The 20,868-nt window shown below is 49.2% G+C and overlaps 1 protein-coding gene across 1 annotated transcript in view; it reads left to right on the top strand.

The window, feature by feature from the left end:
• CHAT (choline O-acetyltransferase) overlaps positions 1 to 20,868 on the top strand; it is a 47,871-nt gene that overhangs the window by 13,023 nt on the left and 13,980 nt on the right. The window contains exons 7-8 of the mRNA XM_030847645.2: positions 16,176 to 16,345; positions 20,650 to 20,750. Of these exons, the coding sequence (XP_030703505.1) occupies positions 16,176 to 16,345; positions 20,650 to 20,750 (271 nt within the window). The remainder of the gene's footprint in view (positions 1 to 16,175; positions 16,346 to 20,649; positions 20,751 to 20,868) is intronic.

Below are 20,868 nucleotides of genomic sequence, written 5' to 3'. Positions count from 1 at the left end.
TCTTGTCTACGTTAGAGAGTCCCAGATGAGGGGTGACGCTTCTGTGAGCCTCTGTCTGCCCCTCAGGTTTTGATGCGGCCAGGTGACCATTCGGACTCCCTGAGTGTCTGTAAGCTGAGGACCTGGGATAGGCCTAGGGAGTGCAAGGGACAGAAAGGATGAACCCCTGGCCCTGAGCAGCCCCTTCGAGAGGAATCGGGGAAGGGATGACAGATGAGGGAGCAGATATAAGTACATAGTAACGCAGTGTCTACCCATGTAAGGCAGTAGAGCCAGCAGGTGCCCAGTAAATGCTCCAGGACCTCAGAGAGGGGAGGGAGCCCTTCTAATTGGGAGGCTTTTGAAGGACTTTGTAGGAAGAGGTGGGAATTGAGCAAAGCCCTTGACATGAGTGAGAGGGGCAGGAGGAAGGGACAGTGTCCAGGCAAGTACACCAACTGCAGGCAAAGTCGACCGCCCAGCAGGGCCATGTCTGACCTGCCAGTACCATGAGGAGAGCAGTCTGGCTGGCAAAGGTGGCCATGCTAAATGTACTGAGAGAATGAGAAAGTGGTGGGGCTTGGATGTATGGCCACAGGCACCTCCCTCTCCCTAGAAAGTTCTTCCCCCAGGGCTGGCTGGCTCCTTGCACCATCCCAAACTCAGCTCAGGTGCCCCACCCTAGCTCCTCCTTGAGTATCCCCCAGCTCTCCCCAGCTCACTCTGTCCCCTTGTCCTGTTTTCTCATCTTGATTGCATTTCTCACCCTCTGAAGTCAGCTTTTCATTTGTTTGATTCGTGCTGATTATCTGTCCTGCCCCACCCCCCAAGTCTATAAGGTCCAGGAGAACAGGGGCCTTACCTGGTTTAACTGCTGAATCTGCTGTCCCAAACACAGCTGGTCCCCAGTTATATTTGTTAAATAAAAGAATGAAGGACTGGGCTTCCATGGTGGCGCAGTGGTTGAGAGTCGCCTGCCGATGCAGGGGACATGGGTTTGTGCCCCTCTCCGGGAGGATCCCACATGCCGCGGAGCGGCTGGGCCCGTGAGCCATGGCCGTTGCGCCTGCGCATCCGGAGCCTGTGCTCCGCAACGGGAGAGGCCACAGTAGTGAGAGGCCCGCGTACCGCAAAATAACAAAAACAAAAACAAAAAGAATGAAGGACTACTAAGGATACTGGGCCCCAGACTTATTTCCCACTTACCAATGAATTTTTCTTTCATTCGATTCTTGGGCACTTTAAAGTGTTTGGTCTTAGATCGGAGGCTGCATGGGTCACAGGGAGGTGTAAGAGTTGACCCTGTTCTCACCGAACTCACTGCCAAGTGGGGGAATTAATAACTTATGATTTGAAAGTGAGTTGATTCCCTCAGCAGACCATGGTGTAATCAAATCCCACTCTTCTCCCCTCCAGGGAAAGAGACAGGCATCAAAAGAATCGCCTCTGCTTCCAGTACGGTTCCCACTTTATTAGCAGGCCAGGCCCAAGCCATCTCTCTGCAGAACTGCCCGGGACTGCCTTGGGCTTTGAGTGCTTGGGTGCGCTAATCGGAATTAATTTGTTAATGGCACTTGATCTGGCTTTCTGGATGGAAGTGCTGTTTCTAAAGGAAGCACCGCAGAAAGGAGGGGGCGCAAACACGCCTTCCCTTTGGAAATCTAATTAATCCAGTTAGCACTGACTGTGTCATCTGCACAGCGGGAGGCCAATCTTTCACAGAACTCTCCTCTCTGGAGCGCCCCTTCCCATGGAAGGAAAACAGGGAAACCACTTGGATACAATTTTGGTGTAAAAATGAAAGATTAAGGCAGCTTGGGCTTGAGTGGAGAGTGAAGATGGAAAGACACAGATGGGGTCTAGATATGTTTCAAACTAGAAGTGACAATAAGGAAAAGAGGAATGAGCAAGTGTCCTAGGTTTTTGATGTGAGCAACTGAGTAGATGGTGGTACCATTCACTGAGATGAGAACCAGGTGAGGGAAGTGGCAACAGAATGGAGAAGTCCTTTCCAAGTATGTTTGGGCTGAGACGCCTTGAGTCAAGTTGGATCTATGTGTCTGGTGCTCAAGGGAGAGGTCGGTACAGAGATATAAATTTGAGAGCCATCAGCACAGAAGTGATATTTAAAGTCACGGACTTGGATGAGATCATCTGGAAACAGAAGAATGGGGCCTTGGAGGTCAGGTAGAGAAAGATGCAAAGGGGATTGCAAAAGAGCAGCCTGTGAAGTCAAGAGGAAACCAGGAGATGAGTCACGAAAATCCAAGAGGGAAGGAGAGAGCCGCTGACCACGTGGGATGCTGCTGAGAGCTCACGGAAGAGCAAGACAGAGAGGAAACCCTGGGCTTAGCAACCCTAAGTCATCCGTGACCTTCACCAAAGTCAGACTAGAGTGCTAGGAAGGGTGAATTGTTGTATGCTGATGGAAGCCATCCAATAGCAGGAGGGAATTGTTGATGAGACGGTCACTGAGTAGTATCTTGAAGGGTGGGTGGTTCTTTTCAGACACTTTGGTACTAGAAGGAGCAGGAAAATGGGAGTGGTGAGAAGAGGATGGGGCTCAAGGGCAGTGTTTTTAGTAGGAGAGGCAAGTGCATGGAAGTAATCCAGGAAGTGAAATTGTTAATGAGGAGAGAGGAGACAAACAGAGGGGTGGAATTCTTGCAAAGGCAAAAGGAAATGGAACCCAGAGAATCAGAGGCCTTTGATTGGTACAGGGAAAACAGGAGCTGGGTCCGAGGTCCATGGGGATGTGGCTGTGGTGGCAGGAATAAGAGGAGGTTCCTCACTAGAGGCGTCTGGCTTCAGATCCGCAGAGCCACGGCTATGCACCAAGAGAGGCGAGGGTGGGACCCTGGAGGCAGAAGAGAATACATGGAATAGCCTCTTGCAAAGTGGAAAAGACAGCCTACTCAGGAAACTTGCTAAGATTCATGGACTATGTCGAGCTGTATTTGAGGGCTTGGGGTCATACATTTTAGAAGAAATTAATTAGCATTGTTTTGCATTCCCCCCCCATAGTGCTCAGGTCCTGAGGTTCAGGAGAGGAGAAAGTGGGTTGCTGGGTTCATCCAAGGTTGGTGAGCATAACGGAGGGAGTGGGGGGCAGGTGTGGCAGGGGAATGACTATAATGTTGGAATCTGAACTGAGTAAGGAGATTCGTTAGTCTGCTCAGGCTGCCATAACAGCGTACGACACACTGGGGGGCTTAGACAACAGCCATTTATCTTCCCCCACTTCAGGAGGCTAGAAGTCCAAGATCAAGATGTCAACAGAGTTGGTTTCTTCTGAGGCCTCTCTCCTTGGCTCATGGATGGCCATCTTCTCCCTGTGTCTTCACATCGTCTTCCCTCTGTGTGTGTGGATGTCTGTGTTCTCATCTCCTCTTCTTATAAGGACACCAGTCATGTTGGACTAGGGCCCCACCCCGGTGACCTCATTTTAATTTAATTACCTCTGTAAAGATCCCCATCTCCAAATACGGTCCCATTCTGAGGTAGAGGGGGTTAGGACTTCAACTTGGGAATTTTGGGGGGACATAGTTCAGCCCATCACAGGATGGAAGTGAAAGACAGGGGTGGGTGGTGGATTGAAATAGACAGTGGGGCCCAAGAGTTTTGGGGGTGTCAGAGAGGTGAGACATGTTTCAGTGGGAGGTAAGAGAGTGTGAAGCAGGAGTCAAGAGTGTAGTCAGGGTGCGGCATGCTTGAACTAGGCTTCAGAGGGGGTTGGCTCCTGGTAGAGGTACATCCCCAGATGTGATGGTGGGAGTGGGTACTGAGGTTAGACTGTCAAAAGTGAGAAGTCAAGGGGCTGAGAGAGGAGTATGCCAGCCAGGTCACACACACGGGGACGTCCAAGCTACCGGAAGGACAGCCAGAGTGCTGATGGGGAGGAAGAAGCTGAGCCAGGAGCCCAGGTCATCATGGCCGGGCACTGTGAAGAAGTCAGTGGAGCCCAGCAGCAAGGAGGAGGGTGTGATGGGAGGGGTGAACGCCCAACAGCTGCAGCTCCAAAGGGAAAGGGAGGAGGAGTCATTTAGGAGCAGGAACAGAGAAGGGGAAGCCCCCTACCAACCTGGCCCCCTGATGAGTGTGAGGGGACACAACAGTCTCTTAGGAGGGGGTTCAGGGAGGTGGGCCCTCGGGGGGCCACCCTCCAGTTGAGGCAGAAGGTGAATAGAACACTTTCAGAAGAGGTTAACAACACAGGGAATAGCCAATCAGTCACCGTGAAGAGTCCAGGAAGGAGGAGAGGGGGAGGGGGGAGGGCTGTGTCCACACAGGGGACACTGGAACAGCAGGGGATGGTGGTCATTGTTGCAAATGATGCTCCCAAAACCCTAACCTCGGGGAAGCCTCTCTCCTGGTTCCAGGAGCAGCTGCTGGCTGTGGTTGTGAGGCTTGGGGGTCTTTCTGGCTCACAGTAAAACCACAGTTAATTCTGTGAAATGGGTTGAGCTTTCCGGGGTATCTCAGCTGAAGTCCCAAGGGCTCCACCTCCCTTCCTGGGACCCAGGCAGAGACCCAGTCCGTGGGCACTGGGCCCAGGCTGGCACTGTCCAGCAGGAGGCTTTAGCCATGCTGAGCTCCGCTCGTCCTGATGGAGGCCTGGACCAAGGAGCCTGAACTCAGACAAAATCCACCCCTGAATTCTCACAGGGTCCGCTGAGACCCAGAGGGGCAGTTGATTTCATCAACCCACTCTCTTTCCAGAGATGGTTCCTTGATCCCCCAACCAGGATGGCTGCCTCTGTGAACCCGCAGGCTGCCCAGCCCCTGACCCTCTGCCATGACATCAAGAGGGTGGAGCTCATGGAGGTCCAGTAACTGCCAGTGGGGCACAGCCCACATGGAGTGCCCTCCGGGGAGGCCAAGGGCTACAAGACCTGCTGGTACCGTTACTGCCCCTGAGGCCTACCAACTTGCTGGGGAGACCAGAATAAGCAGAATCGTGGGGGCAAGAGTGGACAGGATAAAACCAAATGAGGGTCTCCATCAGGAGTCCTGCGGGCGTCTGGAGGCCTCACCCCTCTGCATGTCAGAGCCCAGGAGGCTTTCCTGTGTCAAGTGGGACTAGAGGTAAACCCAGGTGGGTTGAGGTGGGTGGGACTGGGGCTAGCTGACAGTATCAGGATCATCTAGAGAGCTCCTAAAAAGAACCCCGAAAACCCAGATTCCTGGGTGCTGGTGATTTTCCAGTGGGACTGGAGTGAGGCCAAGGGATTTGTACTCTTAAAGCACCCTCAGGTGTAGCGCAGGTTGGGACCCACTTATTCGGATATCAGCGGCTACTGTGCATGGAGGTTCCCCTTGGTGCTGAGCCCTGTCCTGGGCGCTTTCTGTCCCTTGTTGCCATCAGTCTTCATAATAGCCTATGAGGCGAGAGTTTCATCCCCACAGAGTAGAGGAGGCTGTCTCCCACAGTTTGAGGGAGTCCCCACCCTTACAGGTGGTGGGCGGTGGAGCCAGGACTGAATAAGGAACATCTGTCTCCCCAGCACATTCTCTCAGTACCTCCCACCCCGCCCAACGCGAAGCTATGGCCTTCCCGAAGCCAGGAGGAGCCAACACCGTTATCCTGGTCTGGAAATTTAATTAGACATCCAGCCCTGAGTCTGCAAGACTACAGTGCTTGTCAATTTGTAGGAAAAGGATAGCCAGCTGGAGACACCTCCACCCCACTCACCCACCGCAGCCCGCTGGCTTGCCTGGGTGCTGCCGTGGAGAACCTGCAAGCAGACTCCGGAGGCATATGCCGCCATTTACGCAGTCCCGTAAATATTTATCCCCAGCAGCCAATTAGAGCTGAGCCACTGCTTTCAAGGAGGGAGCTGACAGAAGGTAGCTGTGTCTGCAGAAGGCCTCCTCGGTCGTGGTTTACAAGAACCGCTCAGGATGGGGCATTTCGCTCTTTAAATATTGTCATCCAGAGATAGGCAAGTCTGCTGATTTGAAAAACAATTGCACATTAGCAATCACAGCATGTCTGATTTAACTGGCCCAGAAATACCTCCTGGTCTCTTGAGGCTGAATGCTGTTTCTTGGGGCCAACCCCTCCCTCCCACAGTGGAAGCATGAAGGCTTTTATGGATGAGAGCATCCAGGCAAGAGGCCTGAGCTTGACCTGTGCCTCACTGCTGTCCCCTGGAGCCTGGCTTCCTAGGCCAGGATGCGGAAATAGCAACCCCACCCGTGGATAGGACCAAGGGGATGCAAAGCTGGTGGCCTGGTGCCTGGCACACAGGGTGATCGCTAAGGGATAACTCTTATTAGATTGGGGGAAACACTCTGGGGATGTTTTACCCAAGCCCACAGCCTCTCCGGAAAAATCCGGTGAACTGAAAATGGACACCTGTTGATGGGCACTGCCCTTGCAGTCAGTGACAGTGGCCCACGGCCTCAGACTGAATGGCCTATAGGCCTTGTGTGGAGCCCTAACCCTTATTGACTCTGGGGTGCTCTTTTGCCTCCCCCAGGCTCCCCACATACCACATGCTCTGTGTGCACACACTCCAGACACCTGTCCTCTTTCATTTCTCGCTGGGCGCCATCTCTCTGGCCCTCACCGTCCATTTCATGACCAGCACTATGATATTTGGTTACAAAGCAGCTAAGAGGTTTTGGGGGCTTTTTGTATCTCCTGACCTTCTCCACTCACCACCTCTCCCCTATATTCTGGAAGTATGATAGCTCTTTAAATCTGCCTTTGTGGGAAAGGTGGCTAGAACCCAGAGGAAAGAAATTCTTGGCTCCTGACTTTAAAAAAAAAATTAAATTAAACTTATTTGGAGATAATTGCACATGCAGTTGTAAGAAATAAACTCGCCTGTACCATTTTCCCCCCGAATGGTAACATCTTGCAAATCTTACAATATCACAACCAGGACATTGACATTGATACAGTCAAGATACAGAACATGTCCATCCCCACAAGGATCCCTCTGTTCCCTTTATAGCCATACCCACCTCCCTTCCAGCCCCATCCCTCCTTAACCCCTAGCAACCACTAATCTATCCTTCATTTCTATGATGTTGTTTCAAGAATGTCATATAAATGGAGTCATGCAGTATGTAACCTTCGGAGATTGGCTTTTTCACTCAGTATAATTCTCTGGAGATTCATCCAAGTTATTGCATGTGTGAATAGTTCATATTGCATTCCACAGTATGGATATATCACAATGGGTGATATAACCATTGAAGGATATCTGAGTTGTTTCTACTTTTTGGCTATTACAAATAAAGCTACTGTGAACATATATGTATAGGTTTTTGTGTGATCATAAGTTTTCATTTCAGAAAAAAATGTTCAGGAATGAAATTGCTAGGTCATATGATATTTGCATGCTTAATTTTTCAAGAAACTGCTAAAATGTTCTTCAGCATGACTGTACCATTTTACATTCCCATCAGCAACGTATAAGTGATCCAGTTTCTCTGCATCCTTACCAGCATTTGGGATTGTCACTATTTTTTTTTTTAACCCTTCTGATAGGTGTAGTGATCTTACTATAGTTATAATTTACATTTTTCTTATGACTAATGATGTTGAATGTCTTTTCATGGCTAATTTCCCTCTAGAGCTCATCTTTTGGGAAATATCATTTCATGTCTTCTGCTCATTTTCTAATTGGATTGTTTGGGGTTCAGGTTTGGGGTTTGGGGGTTTTCTTTTTACTGTGAGTTCTAAGAATTGTTTCTATATTCTTTGCTAGCCTTTTATTGGATATGTGGCTTTATATTTTCTCCCAATATGTAGCTTATCTTTTCATCTTCTTAACAGGGTGTTTCACTAAGGAAATGTTTTTAGTTTTGATGAAATCCAATTTATCAATTTTTTCTTTTATGGATCATACATTTGACATCAACTCTAAGAATTCTTTGCCTAGCCTGAAATCCCAAAGATGAATTTCTCCTATTTTTTTCTAAAAGTTTTATAATATTACATTTAAGTTGACTATCCATTTTGTATTAATTTTTTTATAAGATATGAGATTAAAAAATATTTTTTTTATTTGGGTATAGTTATTTTACAGTGCTGTGCTAGTTTCTCCTATACAGCGAAGTAGAGTTCCCTGTGCTGTACAGCAGGTTCTTATTAGTTATCTATTTCATACATATTAGTGTATGTATGTCAATCCCAATCTCCCAGTTTATCCCCCCCGCCCTGCTTTCCCCCCTTGGTGTCCACACGTTTGTTCACTACATCTGTGTCTCTATGTCTGCCTTGCAAACCAGTTCATCTGTACCATTTTTCTAGATTCCACACATATGCATTAATATATGAGATTTTTATCCAAGCTTTTTTGAGGAGGGGTGCCTATGAGTGTCCAATTACTCCAATAATATTTGTTGAAAAGGCCATTCTTCCTACACTGAATTACTTTTGCACCTTGGTCAAAATCAAATGGACATATTTGTGTTAGTCTATTTTGGGGTTTTCTGTTTGCTTCCATTGATCTATGTGTTCATCTCTCTGCCAATACCGCACATTCTTGGCTATGTAACTATGTGGTAAGTCTTTAAATTGGATACACTGACTCCTCCAACTTTATTGTTTTTTAAAATTGTTTTAGCTATTCTAGTTCCTTTGCCTTTTCACATAGATTTTAGAATAATCTTGTCTATATCTACAAAAAGTCTTCTGAGATTTTGATGGGAGCTGTGTTAAGCTTGTATATCAATTTGGGAGAATTGGCATCTTCACCCTGTTGAGTGTTCCAATGTGTGAATACGGTATGTCTCTCCATTTACTTAGATCTTTGAAGTTTTGCATTAGTGTTTTGTAGTTTCAGTATACAAGTCCTGTATGGTTTTGTTAGATTTACACTGGAGTACTTCATTTGTTTTGCATGATTTAAATCACATTGTATTTTTAATTTTGGTGTTCCTGCCTTGTCACTGGTATGCAGAAATACAATTGATTTTTGTATGTTTATCTTGTTCCTTGTGAACTTCTAACTCACTTATTAGTTCTACGTGGGTTTTTTTTTTGTAGATTCCTTATAATTTTCTACATAGACAAATCATGTAGTATGAAAATAGGCAGTTGTTTTTTCTTTCTTGTATGTTTCTTTTTTATTCCCTTTTCTTGCCTTTTTGTGCTGGCCAGAACTTCCAGTACTATGTTGAATAGCAGTGGTAAGAATGGGTATTCTTTCTTGTTCCTCATCGTAGGGGCAAAGCATGCAGTCTTTTCACCCTTAAGTATGATGTTAGCTATAGGCTTTTTTTGTAGATGCTGTTTATGAAGTTAAGGAAATTACCTTCTATTCCTAGTTTTCTGAGATTTTATCATGACAAGATGTTGAATTTTGTCACTTACACTTCATCAATTGATATGATCATGTGATTTTTCTGTAGTCTGTTAATAAAGTGGATTACATCAATTGATTTTCAAATATTGAACCAGGTTTGCATCCCTGGAATAAGCCCCACTTAGTCACAGTGTATAATTCTTTTTATATGTTGCTTAATTCTATTTGCTGATATATCGTTAACTATCTTTGTATCTATACTCATGAGGGTTATTTGTCTTGTAGTTGGTTGTTTTTTTTCATGTGTTTGGGGGTGGTGGCAGTGGTGTACTGTTTTATCTGGTTTTGGTGTCAGGGTAACATTGGGAAGTGTTCCCGCCTTTTATATTATCTGGAAGAAATTGTGTAGATTGAAGTTAATTCTTCCCTAACTGTTTGGTAGACTTCTCTAGAACCATCTGGGCTTGGAGATTTTGGTGGGGAGGGGAAATTTTAAACATACAAATTCAATTTCCTTAATAATTACAGGGTCTCCAAATTGTCTGTTTCAGATTTGGTGCATTGTGGTAGTTTATACTTTTTAAGGGATTTGTCCATTTCATCTAAGTTGTCAAATTTATTTCTGTAGAATTGTTCATAGTATTTCTGAAAAGTTGTCTTTTTGATATCTGCAAGATCCATAGTGATGTGCCTGTTTAATCCCTGATATTATGTCTTTTATCTCTTTTGTTTTTCTTCATTAGTCTTGCTAGAGATTTGATTGATTTTTGAAAAGAAACAGCTTTCTTTTCATTGATTTTCTTTCTTTTTTCCCCTGTTTTCAATATCATTGATTTCTGCTCTTTGTTATTTCTTTCCTCCTCCTTGTTTTGGATTTATTTTGCTTTTTTTCCCTAAGTTTTTGAGTTGAGAGCTTATATTATTCATTTGAGACTTTTCCTCTTTTCTGATGTCAGCATTTGTGCTATACATTTCCCTCTCAACAAAGCTTTAGCTGTGTCTCACAAATTTTGATATGGTGTATTTTTATTTTCATTTATTTCTATGTTTTTTTTTTTTAATTTCCTTTAAGATTTCCTCTTTGACCCATGGATTATTTGGAAGAGTGTTGTTTAGTTTCCAAATGTTTGGAACATTTATTTTTCTGCTGTTTTTAAAAATCTTGATTCCAGTGGTCAGAGAACACATTTTGTATGATTTCAATTCTTTTCAATTAGTTGAGGGTGTTTTATGGCCTAGGATATGGTCTACTGTGGCATATATATTCCAAGGGCACTTGAAGAGAATGTGCATTCTGCTGTTGTTGGGTGAAGTGTTCTATCAATAGATCCTGTTGATCGATGGTGTTGTTAATTTCTTTTATATCCTTGCTGACTTTCTGTAGCTGTTCTGTCAAGTAGCACGAGAGGGGTGTTGAAGTCTCCACCCCTGTGGATTTGTCATTTTTTCCTTCAGTTCTGTTAGCTTTTGCTTCACATATTTTGAGGTATGTTTGGTAGATACACATTTAGGATTGCTATGTCTTCTTGGTAGATTGGCCTTTTTTTTTTATGTAATATCCCTCGACATCTCTTGTAATTTTCTTTGCTCTGAAGTTTACTTAATCTGATATTAATATAGCCACTCCTGCTTTCTTTTCATTAATATTTGCTGGATATGTCCTCTTCCATCTCCTTTCACCCAACCTATATCATCATATTTGATGTGAGTTTCTTGTAGATAGAATATAGCTTGGACATACTTTTTGTTGGCCTCCTCATAGCCTCTAGGGGCTGGGAGTATAAAGATCACCCCATAAGCCATAGAGTAGAGAAGAATTTGAGAGGTGTGATGGCAGACTTCCCTCCCAAAAGGAGCTATGATTCCTTTATCTGCGGAGGACAGATGCTCAGATGTGATTGACAAATATTTAGAAGCTCTAAGTGTCTGAGAAGGAACCCAGTGCCTCCATCTCCCAGACTATCTATTCCCAGGGAATAGATCCCAGAGGGCTGTGTGTCTATCTGTGTGTGTGCGTGTGCACAGGTGAATGTGTTGGGGAGCAACACCTGAGGGGTCTGCAGCCCTCTAAAGGCAGAGGTGCTGTGTTCATTTTATCTTTGCTCACCTTAGTCACAGTCTGGATGCTTTCAACCTCTAACAGAAGCTCCAGGGCCCTCCAAGGCCGCATGGCCTCTGGAATTTCTGCATCGCGGAAGCTGTCAACCCCCCAGGCGTGGGTGGCAGCTCCTCCTATTACTCAACTCCGACTTCTACCTATTAAGCAGGGGCTCCTTGAGGAAGATTGATTTACCACATTAAACGAGCCTCCATGTGCTCGATGAGGATGTCACAAGACAAATGGCTCCTGCCGTGTGCCTCCAGCCCACTGCCCCGTGTTTCCATTACGTTTGGGCCAGAGTCATGGTGAATGAGTTTGGGTGTAGTTCATTTTCTGCCTTACACGATAAACTTGTCAGCATTTGACCGATCAGCTGCTTGTATGCAGGGAGTTCATTTGCAAGGCGACCTGGCATCCCAGCTCTGCTGTCCTGCTCCCATTTCACTCTGTCTAATGAGCTAGGACCAGTTCCCGTTGGTTGGTGCTGCGCTCCGGGGCCCTGCTCAACCTGCACGCAGTGGTGATAGTTCAGCCCCTCCTCAGGGGTCCCTCTCTCCTGCCTGGAGGTGGCTGGGGCACTGATGCCTTTTTTGCTGCCAGCCTCAAGTCACCCGGCTGAGAAGGAGAGTGCCAAACTCCCACTCTTCTGCATAGAGGCGGCATCAGACCTGCTCCCCAGCCTCTGAGATGGACAGGCCTGCCGTGGACTTCCTGGGGAGTTGCAGCCTGCCCACTCCACACTGGCCTTGGGGCTGTTTCATAGGCAAATACCAAGCCTGGGCTCTCAGAGCTCACTGAGACATGGACCAACGTGTGTAACATCGGGGTTGCCCATGGTCCCCAGGCCCAGGCCCTCCCCAAGTGGCTAGGCATCACTGACAAGCTCCACCCACAAGCCTGGGTGTCTACTGCCTAGCCTCAGAGCCTTTTCCAGCACTGTTATCTCCCTTCCTCTCCGCCTATTTGAATCAGACCCAGGCCTAGCCAAGGCCTCCCATGCTTTGAAGCCCCCAGCCACCCTGATCCCAAAGGACCCCCAGAATAGCACACAGTGCAGGGCCAGGCACCATGGCCATTGGCAGGGACTCCTATAGGAGCAGAGAGGGGCAGGGTGGGAAGCTTTGCAGAGAGTGAGGAATCCCTTTCCTGTCTCCATCTCTCCCCCATCCCTTCCATCCCATGAAGCTCCATGCCCCAAAGGTAGTGGTTTCCTGACTTTCAAGGGGCTGGCTGGGCTCCTCTGAGCTCCCTCTCTGAGCTGTGCCCACAGATCTCAGCCTCACCTATCCATGCACACTCAAGTCCATTGCCAGCCACAGACACTTTCCTGTGCCCACCTGGGCTGGGGACCCAGGCCCTGCTCTCTGTGAGCTCAAAGGCGTGGGAAGAGGGGGCCAGATCAGGGCTCCTGGAGCTGGACTGTCGGTGACAGGGTTTTGGGGCGTGACAGGGTCACGCACTGTAGGGTCATGCACAGAGCGCTAGGAGGTGGTGGTTACATGGAGCGAGCAGAGGGTCCTCATCTGCCCTGAGCACGCAGCCGAGCCGGCTTGTTCCCGGTGTGAGGCGTCCTGGAGGGCAGGAGCTCTCTGGGCTGCTCCCACCCACGCTGGGCGCAGGGTCGGTACCATGAGAGGGTTAGGGAACTTGGGAGGATTTGACCAGTAGGGCTTTGCTAGGCAGAGAAGGAGAAGGGCCCCCATACAGGAGGCAGCCTGCGCGATGGTGAGGGGATGAATGTGCACAGGCGACTGGGAGTGACAGGAGGCTCCTGTGAGGTCCATGCAGGGATTCAGGGCAGGCGACCTGGAGGGGCAGCAGACGCGAGCAGTGGAGCCCAGGAGCCACGCTGAGAAGTTTGGATCCTTCCTTGTGGGCCGTAGAAGTTGTTTCAGGTCGAAGAGGGTGATGTGGTGACTGTATCACACTTAAGGAAGGGCGGAGGGGAGTTCTCCACCCCCCAGCCCACCCCCAGCACAATGGTGTCTCGTTTGCCGTTCAGTCCCCAGGTCATGGCCCAAAACCTTGATGTGGATCAGATGAGGCAGGAAAGTCCAAGAGGCCATGTGGAAGGTGATGAGTCATCCTGGACCCACAGGAGTCAAGAGGGATCCTGAACTCCCAGGGCTCCCCAAATCCATATTCTAGACAGGAAGTGGGGAAGGGAGAGCCGAGGGTGGGCTGGCTTGCTGGTTAGCCTCGTTCGCAGACTAGAAGGTCTCCTCTGAGAGACATCTCCTTCCCCCAGGATTTGCAAGAGGAGGGAGGAAAGGGATAATGGGGACTGCAGACGCCTTTCACTCGAGGACGTCTGTGGACCCGTCTCACGAACCTGGAGAAATCGCCCTGGCGTGGCGGGGACTGCACAGGTGACCTTAGCATCTGTGTGCCCAGTAGGTGTTGAGGAGACCCAGGGGAGGGTCTCAGGGATTGCCTCACTCGAGGCTGCCTATGCCAGGAAGGAAAGCAGCCCCGAGAGCCTGGGGTGAGGCCAAGAGGAAGGAGGAGCAGACAGGACTTTCTCTATGGCCGTTCCAGGCCCCTAACTGGACAGAGGAAAGGATGGGCCGAGTCCGGCTGTGGTCCTCACTGGCAGCGTCAGCTGTGTACTCAGCCTCCCACTGACCGGGGAAGGTGCTGCTGTGCCTAGCGCAACCCATGGGCAGGACCTGGCTGGTGAACAGCACAGGGAGACCTGAGCCTGAGGGTGTGGAAGCCGTACCTGCTCCCACACATTCCTTGGACTTCAGGAAGGCAGATTCCAGACGACTATGACACACGATGGGTATATTTCTTGGCTTCAGGCTCTGGAAGGAAAGAAAGCTCCAGAGCTGGGGGCTGGGGTGGGGGTGAGAGCTCTGAAAAGAGAAGTTCTGATTCAGCAGTCCCTGGGGTTCCAGTGGGAGGGGCAGGAGGGGAGAGGAGTTGTGGCTGCAGAAGCAGAGGGCTGCGTGTCCAGGCTCAGAATCGAGGGGCACAGAGCTGACTGCAGGAAAGAGCAGAGCCAGCACCCAGGACCAGGGCTGCCCAAGGGTCTGCATTAATGCTGAGACAGGAGGGCGCTGGGAGGGGGCTCGACTGCCTTCTTGGAGGGATCTTCAGCCCCCAGAGTGTTTCTCTCTGACACAGAGAATAGCATTCTGGACAGGGATCTTGTACTTAAATAACTGCAGGGACAAGAGGGTTAAATAAATGAGAGAGGACTGGGACAAACCAAGGGCGCAGCTTCTCAGCTCCAGCTAATTCCTGCAGTGTGAAGATGTGAATCCAGTGTAACCAGACTGTATAAGTTAGTATTAGATTTGGCCACATGTGACTGAAAACCCAAAATAATAGTGGCTTAAAAAAAATAGAGATTTCTCTCTCTTCCTCTCTCTCTCACATATACGAGAACTGAGCCCTCCAGAGCTGATAGGTGGCTAGGATTCTTCCATCTCACCCCAAGGGTGTGGCCCACAGCCTCCTGGCCCAAAACGGAGGCTAGAGCTCTGGCCATCACACCTGTGTTCCAGGCAGCAGGATGGAGGAAGGTGGAAAGAAGGGCAAAGAGCATGTGCTAGTTGTATTTAAGGAGGTTTCTTGGAAGCTGTCATATAGTGTTTCTAGATTTTGTTGGCAGAATTGAATACAGGATTTCCCCCAACTGTAAGAGGAGCCAGGAAATGTAGCTGTAGTGCTGCTCGTCCCTGTGCCAAGCTAAAAACCAGGAGTTCGATGACTAAAGGGGTTATGGATATTGGAATACGCCACGTAATGCCCCTTTGCTTCCAAATAACAGGCACCCTATCTTCTCATGCATAGAACACACTGGGGCTGGAGGAGGACTGTAACCCTGCACCTCATCCAGCCCAGAGGTCAGGAGGTCTGGGTGATGTTCATCCCTCGCCATCGGGTCCTGATGCCCGCACACCCTGTGTGGGATGGTGGAAAAAGAGTACTGTCACCACAGTAAAGACTCCTGACTGGGAGAAGGGATACACAGCAGCACACAGTCAGGTCCCACTGGGCAGCCTTTGCGAATCTTCCTGTGCTTATTGGAGGAAGCTGCCTGGGGCAGCCCATCTGGCTGGCCCAGCTCTATTCCTGGAGGAACTCCATACCCAGTGTCCCCCATGGAGGAGTCAGGCTCCCTTGGTGACGTGTCTCCTGCACAACTCAGTGGCTTTTAGATGAGTTCTACGTGTCTGAAACTGCCCCAATGATCTCATCTGGATATAGGTTAAGGGGCAACCTGGCCCTTCCACTTACCCTCTGCGTGGAAACAACAGCTGGGGTGATGGTGGTGGGAGGGGTCTGGGAGAACAACACCCTCACTCCCTTACTTCCGATTTTCATGTGAAATTGACTAATTAAAATATTTTGGCAACTAATGTTTGAAAATTATAGTTCAGGACAAATGAACTTGCCTATGTGCCAGATATGGCCCTCGGGTGTGAGTGGAGGGTACCGCTGGATGGGGGAATTGGAGCTCCTTCTCTGGCACAGGCTGGCCCGAGAGTCTAACATTTACGGGGAAGGTCCCACACCACCCCTTCTCATCCTGGCAGGCAGGACCAGTGACCTCACATCTGGGGTCAGAACTGGCTACAGCTGAAGGGCAGGACTCTTGCAGGGACCCTGACAGTGAGCTGGCCCCTGGGGTTAGCATAGAAGCTCAGGACAGTCAGACTGACTTCCCGGCCCAACCCCTGGGGTGGTGGGGGACTCAGGACTGGCTCAAGATCTGGGTGTCCATACGTGTGTTCTCCTGTGGCATGTGGGGCTCTGCAGAGGGGACCCCGGGCCCGGGGCAGGGCAGGTGCTAAGTAAGGCCGTGCTTGCCTTCCCTGCAGACTCCACCAACAGGGACTCTCTGGATATGATCGAGCGCTGCATCTGCCTGGTGTGCCTGGATGCCCCGGGAGGCGTGGAGCTCAGCGACACCAACAGGGCGCTCCAGCTCCTCCACGGCGGAGGCTGCAGCAAGAATGGGGCCAACCGCTGGTACGACAAGTCCCTGCAGGTAAGCCTCCCCCTGGCAGGGCCAGTGGCCGGAGCTGCCTCGTGCTTACATCCAGCAGGCTCTCTTGCTGGCTTCTGCTGCCTGGGAGGTTGCATCTGGGGCTGAGGGAGCGGAGGACATGTGCCATTGGTGTCAGGTCCTGGACTGGCCAGAACTCTTCTCAGGAGCAAGAGGCCAAACCCAGCTCCAACCCCCCTAACCTTCCTGCAGCCCAGCCTAAGGGGCCTCTGGGTCAGGCCTGGGGCTCATTCCCCATCTTCCATCACACACTGTAAGGTGGGGGCATACCAGGGGCTCCCATCAAACAAATCCTCAACACATTCAGCAAGAAGGCACATGAAAAGATGCTCAATATCACCAATTATTAGAGAAATGCAAATCAATACTACAACAAGGTATCACCTCACACCAGTCAGAATGGCCGTCATCAAAAAATCTACAAACAATAAATGCTGGAGAGGGTGTGGAGAAAAGGGGACCCTCTTGCACTGTTGGTGGGAATGTAAATTGATACAGCCACTATGGAGAACAGTATGGAGGTTCCTTAAAAGACTAAAAATAGGGCTTCCCTGGTGGCGCAGTGGTTGAGAGTCTGCCTGCCAATGCAGGGGACACGGGTTCGTGCCCCGGTCTGGGAAGATCCCACATGCCGCGGAGCGGCTGGGCCCGTGAGCCATGGCCGCTGAGCCTGCGCATCCGGAGCCTGTGCTCCGCAACGGGAGAGGCCACAACAGTGAGAGGTCCGTGTACCGCAAAACAATAAATAAATAAATAAAACTAAAAATAGAACTACCTTATGATCCAGCAATCCCACTACTGGGCATATACCCTGAGAAAACCATAATTCAAAAAGACACATGTACCCCAATGTTCACTGCAGCACTATTTACAATAGCCAGAACATGGAAGCAACCTAAATGTCTATCAACAGATGAATGGATAAAGAAGATGTGGCACATATATCATCTAGGGTGTTGGGCCATGGACCCGTGTCAGGCTGCGGCCTGTTAAGAATCGAGCTGCACAGCAGGAGGCGAGCGGCGGGGGAGCTAGCAAAGCTTCATCTGTGGCTCCCCCTCGCTCCCATTACCGCCTGAACCATCCCCCTCTCCCCCCAGTCCATGGAAAAAATGTCTTCCACGAAACCAGTCCCAAGAAGGTTGGGGACCGCTGATATATACAATGAAATATTACTCAGCCGTAAAAAGAAACAAAGTTGGGTCATTTGTAGAGACGTGGATAGACCTAGAGACTGTCGTACAAAGTGAAGTAGGTCAGAAAGAAAAAAACAAATATCGTATATTAATGCATATATGTGGAATCTAGAAAAATGGTACAGATGAACCTATCTGCAAAGCAGAAATAGAGACCCAGACGTAGAGAACAAACATATGGACACCAAGGGAGGGAAAGGGAGGGTGGGATGAATTGGGAGATTGGGATTGACATATATACACTACTATGTATAAAACAGATAACTAGGGCTTCCCTGGTGGCACAGTGGTTGGGAGTCCGCCTGCTGATGCAGGGGACACGGGTTCGTGCCCCGGACCGGGAAGATCCCACATGCCGCGGAGCGGCTGGGCCCGTGAGCCATGGCCACTGAGCCTGCGCGTCCGGAGCCTGTGCTCCGCAATGGGAGAGGCCACAACAGTGAGAGGCCCGCGTACCACAAAAAAAAACCAACAACAACAGATAACTAATGAAAACCCACCATACAGCACAGGAAACTCTACTCAGTGCTCTGTGGTGACCTAAATGGGAAGGAAATCCAAAAAAGAGGGGCTATCAGTATACATGTAGCTGATTCACTTCTCTGTACAGCAGGAACTAACAAAATATTGTAAAGCAACTATACTTCAATTTAAAAAAAAAAAGAATCATGTCTGATGCCTGAAGATGTCAGGCACCCTGACATCTTGTCCGTCACCCTGACCTGGCCATGTCGATATACCTCCCTTCATCCCTGAGGAGTAGGGTAGCCCAGCATCTCCACAGAAGAGAAGTCATAAAATGAAACAAAACCATTCATATATATATACTTTTTAAATTTATTTTTATTTTTGGCTGTGTTGGGTCTTCGTTGCTGCACGGGGGCTTTCTCTAGTTGTGGCGAGCAGGGGGTACTCTTCGTTGCGGTGCGTGGGCTTCTCATTGCGGTGGCTTCACTTGTTGCACAGCATGGGCTGTAGGCGCACGGGCTTCAGTAGCTGTGGCTCGTGGGCTCTAGAGCGCAGGCTCTGTAGTTGTGGCGCATGGGCTTAGTTGTTCCGCGGCATGTGGGATCTTCCCGGACCAGGGCTCGAACCCGTTTCCCCTACATCGGCAGGCAGATTCTTAACCACTGCACCACCAGGGAAGTCCCTGTTTATATATTTTTCATTCACGTGACATCAGCCCAGAAACAAGACATTCACTTTGGCCTGGAGAAAAATACTCACACAGATGACGATGAAGATTGGGCGATTCATTCCCGTCCCCCATTCTTTTACCCCAGCACGCCAATCCTGTATCTAACCTTATTTGTAAAGCCCCCGCACTTTCACAATGACCATATTAAGTAGCACGCGGCCATCTTTATGTTTTGATTTAGCATCACTCACGCTGGTAAGCATTTCTAGGCCGCCTCTCGTTGTTCTCCCTCTCTGTACCCTACATTCTGCAGGTTAGCCTTTTTATTGGTTTGCATATTGATTCTGCTATTTCTGCTGAGTTCTCTCCCTGCTGCGCTGGCTACTTAGCCTCCACCAGTGGTGCTAATGGCTTGTAATCTTTCATGGAGCAGCTGTGGGATTGAAATGATATAATGGATGTACAGGACCTGAAATATAGTAAGCTTTGGTAGTGGTTTTTAAAAGATACCGTTTTCCTCCCTTTCTTTTAGCGACAGGGACAGAAAAGCACTAATGTGTGAGTGGGCACAGCCCTCCCCTCCTGCCTCACGTGGATGACCATGCCCACCTCTGGGCTCTTTTTGCAGACAGGACAGATTATCAGGGGAGCCGGAAAAGCCAAACAGGCTCCATGAATGTGAACTGTAAGGTTCAAGAGTGAGTCTCAGGACAGAAAGGCAGGGGACACAAAGGGAGAGAGCAAAGAGCCTACAAGGGATGAATCTTGAGAGAAACTCTGTGGGAAGTGTGTTTGCTTGAAGAATGGGAGAAAAGGTTCGGGCAGCTATGAGATTGGAGGAGACAGGGAGACAGCTCAGAGGTGTGCTGTGCCACGGTTCCCTGGAAGGTCTCATAAAGATTTCAGTAGCTTGTTGGTTTGTTTTGCTTATGGATGACAGGCTAGTACCTCTTGAGTGTGATGCTGTGCTGAGGTGGACCTCAAGGCAGCCCCACTTTATTCGCGTTATGCTTTAAGAATCAGATCTCATTCTTCTTGTTATTTTCTCCTAGTCCTTTTGTACATACTGAGTATGTCCCTTTTCCAAGTCAACTAAATCCAGCCTTTGTACAGTCATAAAAATCATAAGTAATCTTCACAGTTCCCGTGGGCCTTTCATATGCTTTCTCTAATCCTCACATCGATCTGGTGAACTGGGCCTTATTGGATCCATTTTAAATGAGAGCAAACTGAAGCCAGAGAGTTGAAATGTCTTGTCAAAGCTCTCCCAGCTGGCAGGCGGCAGCCACAGAGCTGGAATCAGGGTCCCTGACTTGAAGCCCAGGCGGCAGTTAATGGGGCATCCTCCGTTCACCTTTCTTTCGCTCCCATCAAGGGATATTTTATTTCTCCCTAGGAATCTGCACACCATCCAAAATGGATCATCATCGTTCATTACTCATTTAACAAAATTATGAAGCACCTACTATGGGGCGATCCTGGGAATAATATCAGGGGTGGCCAAACACACAGCGTCCATCAGACACATAATCACACAAAGCAGACCAGGATGGTGGCCCTTATGTGCACCGTGAAGGGGAAACAGGGCTAACAGGAGACTAAGGAGCTTGCCCAGCACCCGAGGAGAGTGTGTACAGCCTCGGCGTGAGCTCTTAGGAATCGCTGGGCTGCTTGAGCCAGGGAGCTCTGGGCTCCACCTTCACTGCCTGGGGCATTTCTGGGAAGGAGGTCACACAGTTTAGAGCTGTCTTGAGGCTCCCATACTCTCAGGCCGTGGCAATGGCATGCAGCGTTCTTTTCAGGAAATGATGTGCTTTGGTGTCCCTAGAGGAGAGTTTCCCCCTGAGAGGTGGGGGCAGAGGGAGAATGCGGGGTTCCTGACCTGGGGCCAAGGTGCTGGTTTGAAATATTGACTGTCCCAGAGGTCCACTCACTTCTCTTTCCTATTGCAGTTTGTGGTGGGACGAGACGGCACCTGTGGCGTGGTGTGCGAACACTCCCCTTTCGACGGCATCGTCCTGGTGCAATGCACAGAGCACCTGCTCAAGCACATGTGAGTCTGGGAGCAGCGCCCCTCCCGAGCAGCCAGAGGAGGCAAAGCCAGACTGCCAAGCAGCCTCCAAGCTAGGCCAAGGAAACTGTGGGCGGCCGCTGGGGGGCCGCACTAGTCG

This window comes from Globicephala melas, chromosome 16 (genome assembly GCF_963455315.2).
Source record: "Globicephala melas chromosome 16, mGloMel1.2, whole genome shotgun sequence".
In the NCBI taxonomy this organism is placed as follows: Eukaryota; Metazoa; Chordata; class Mammalia; order Artiodactyla; family Delphinidae; genus Globicephala; species Globicephala melas.
Note: the sequence above shows the minus strand (reverse complement) of the source record. Positions and strands in the feature narration are given on the sequence as shown.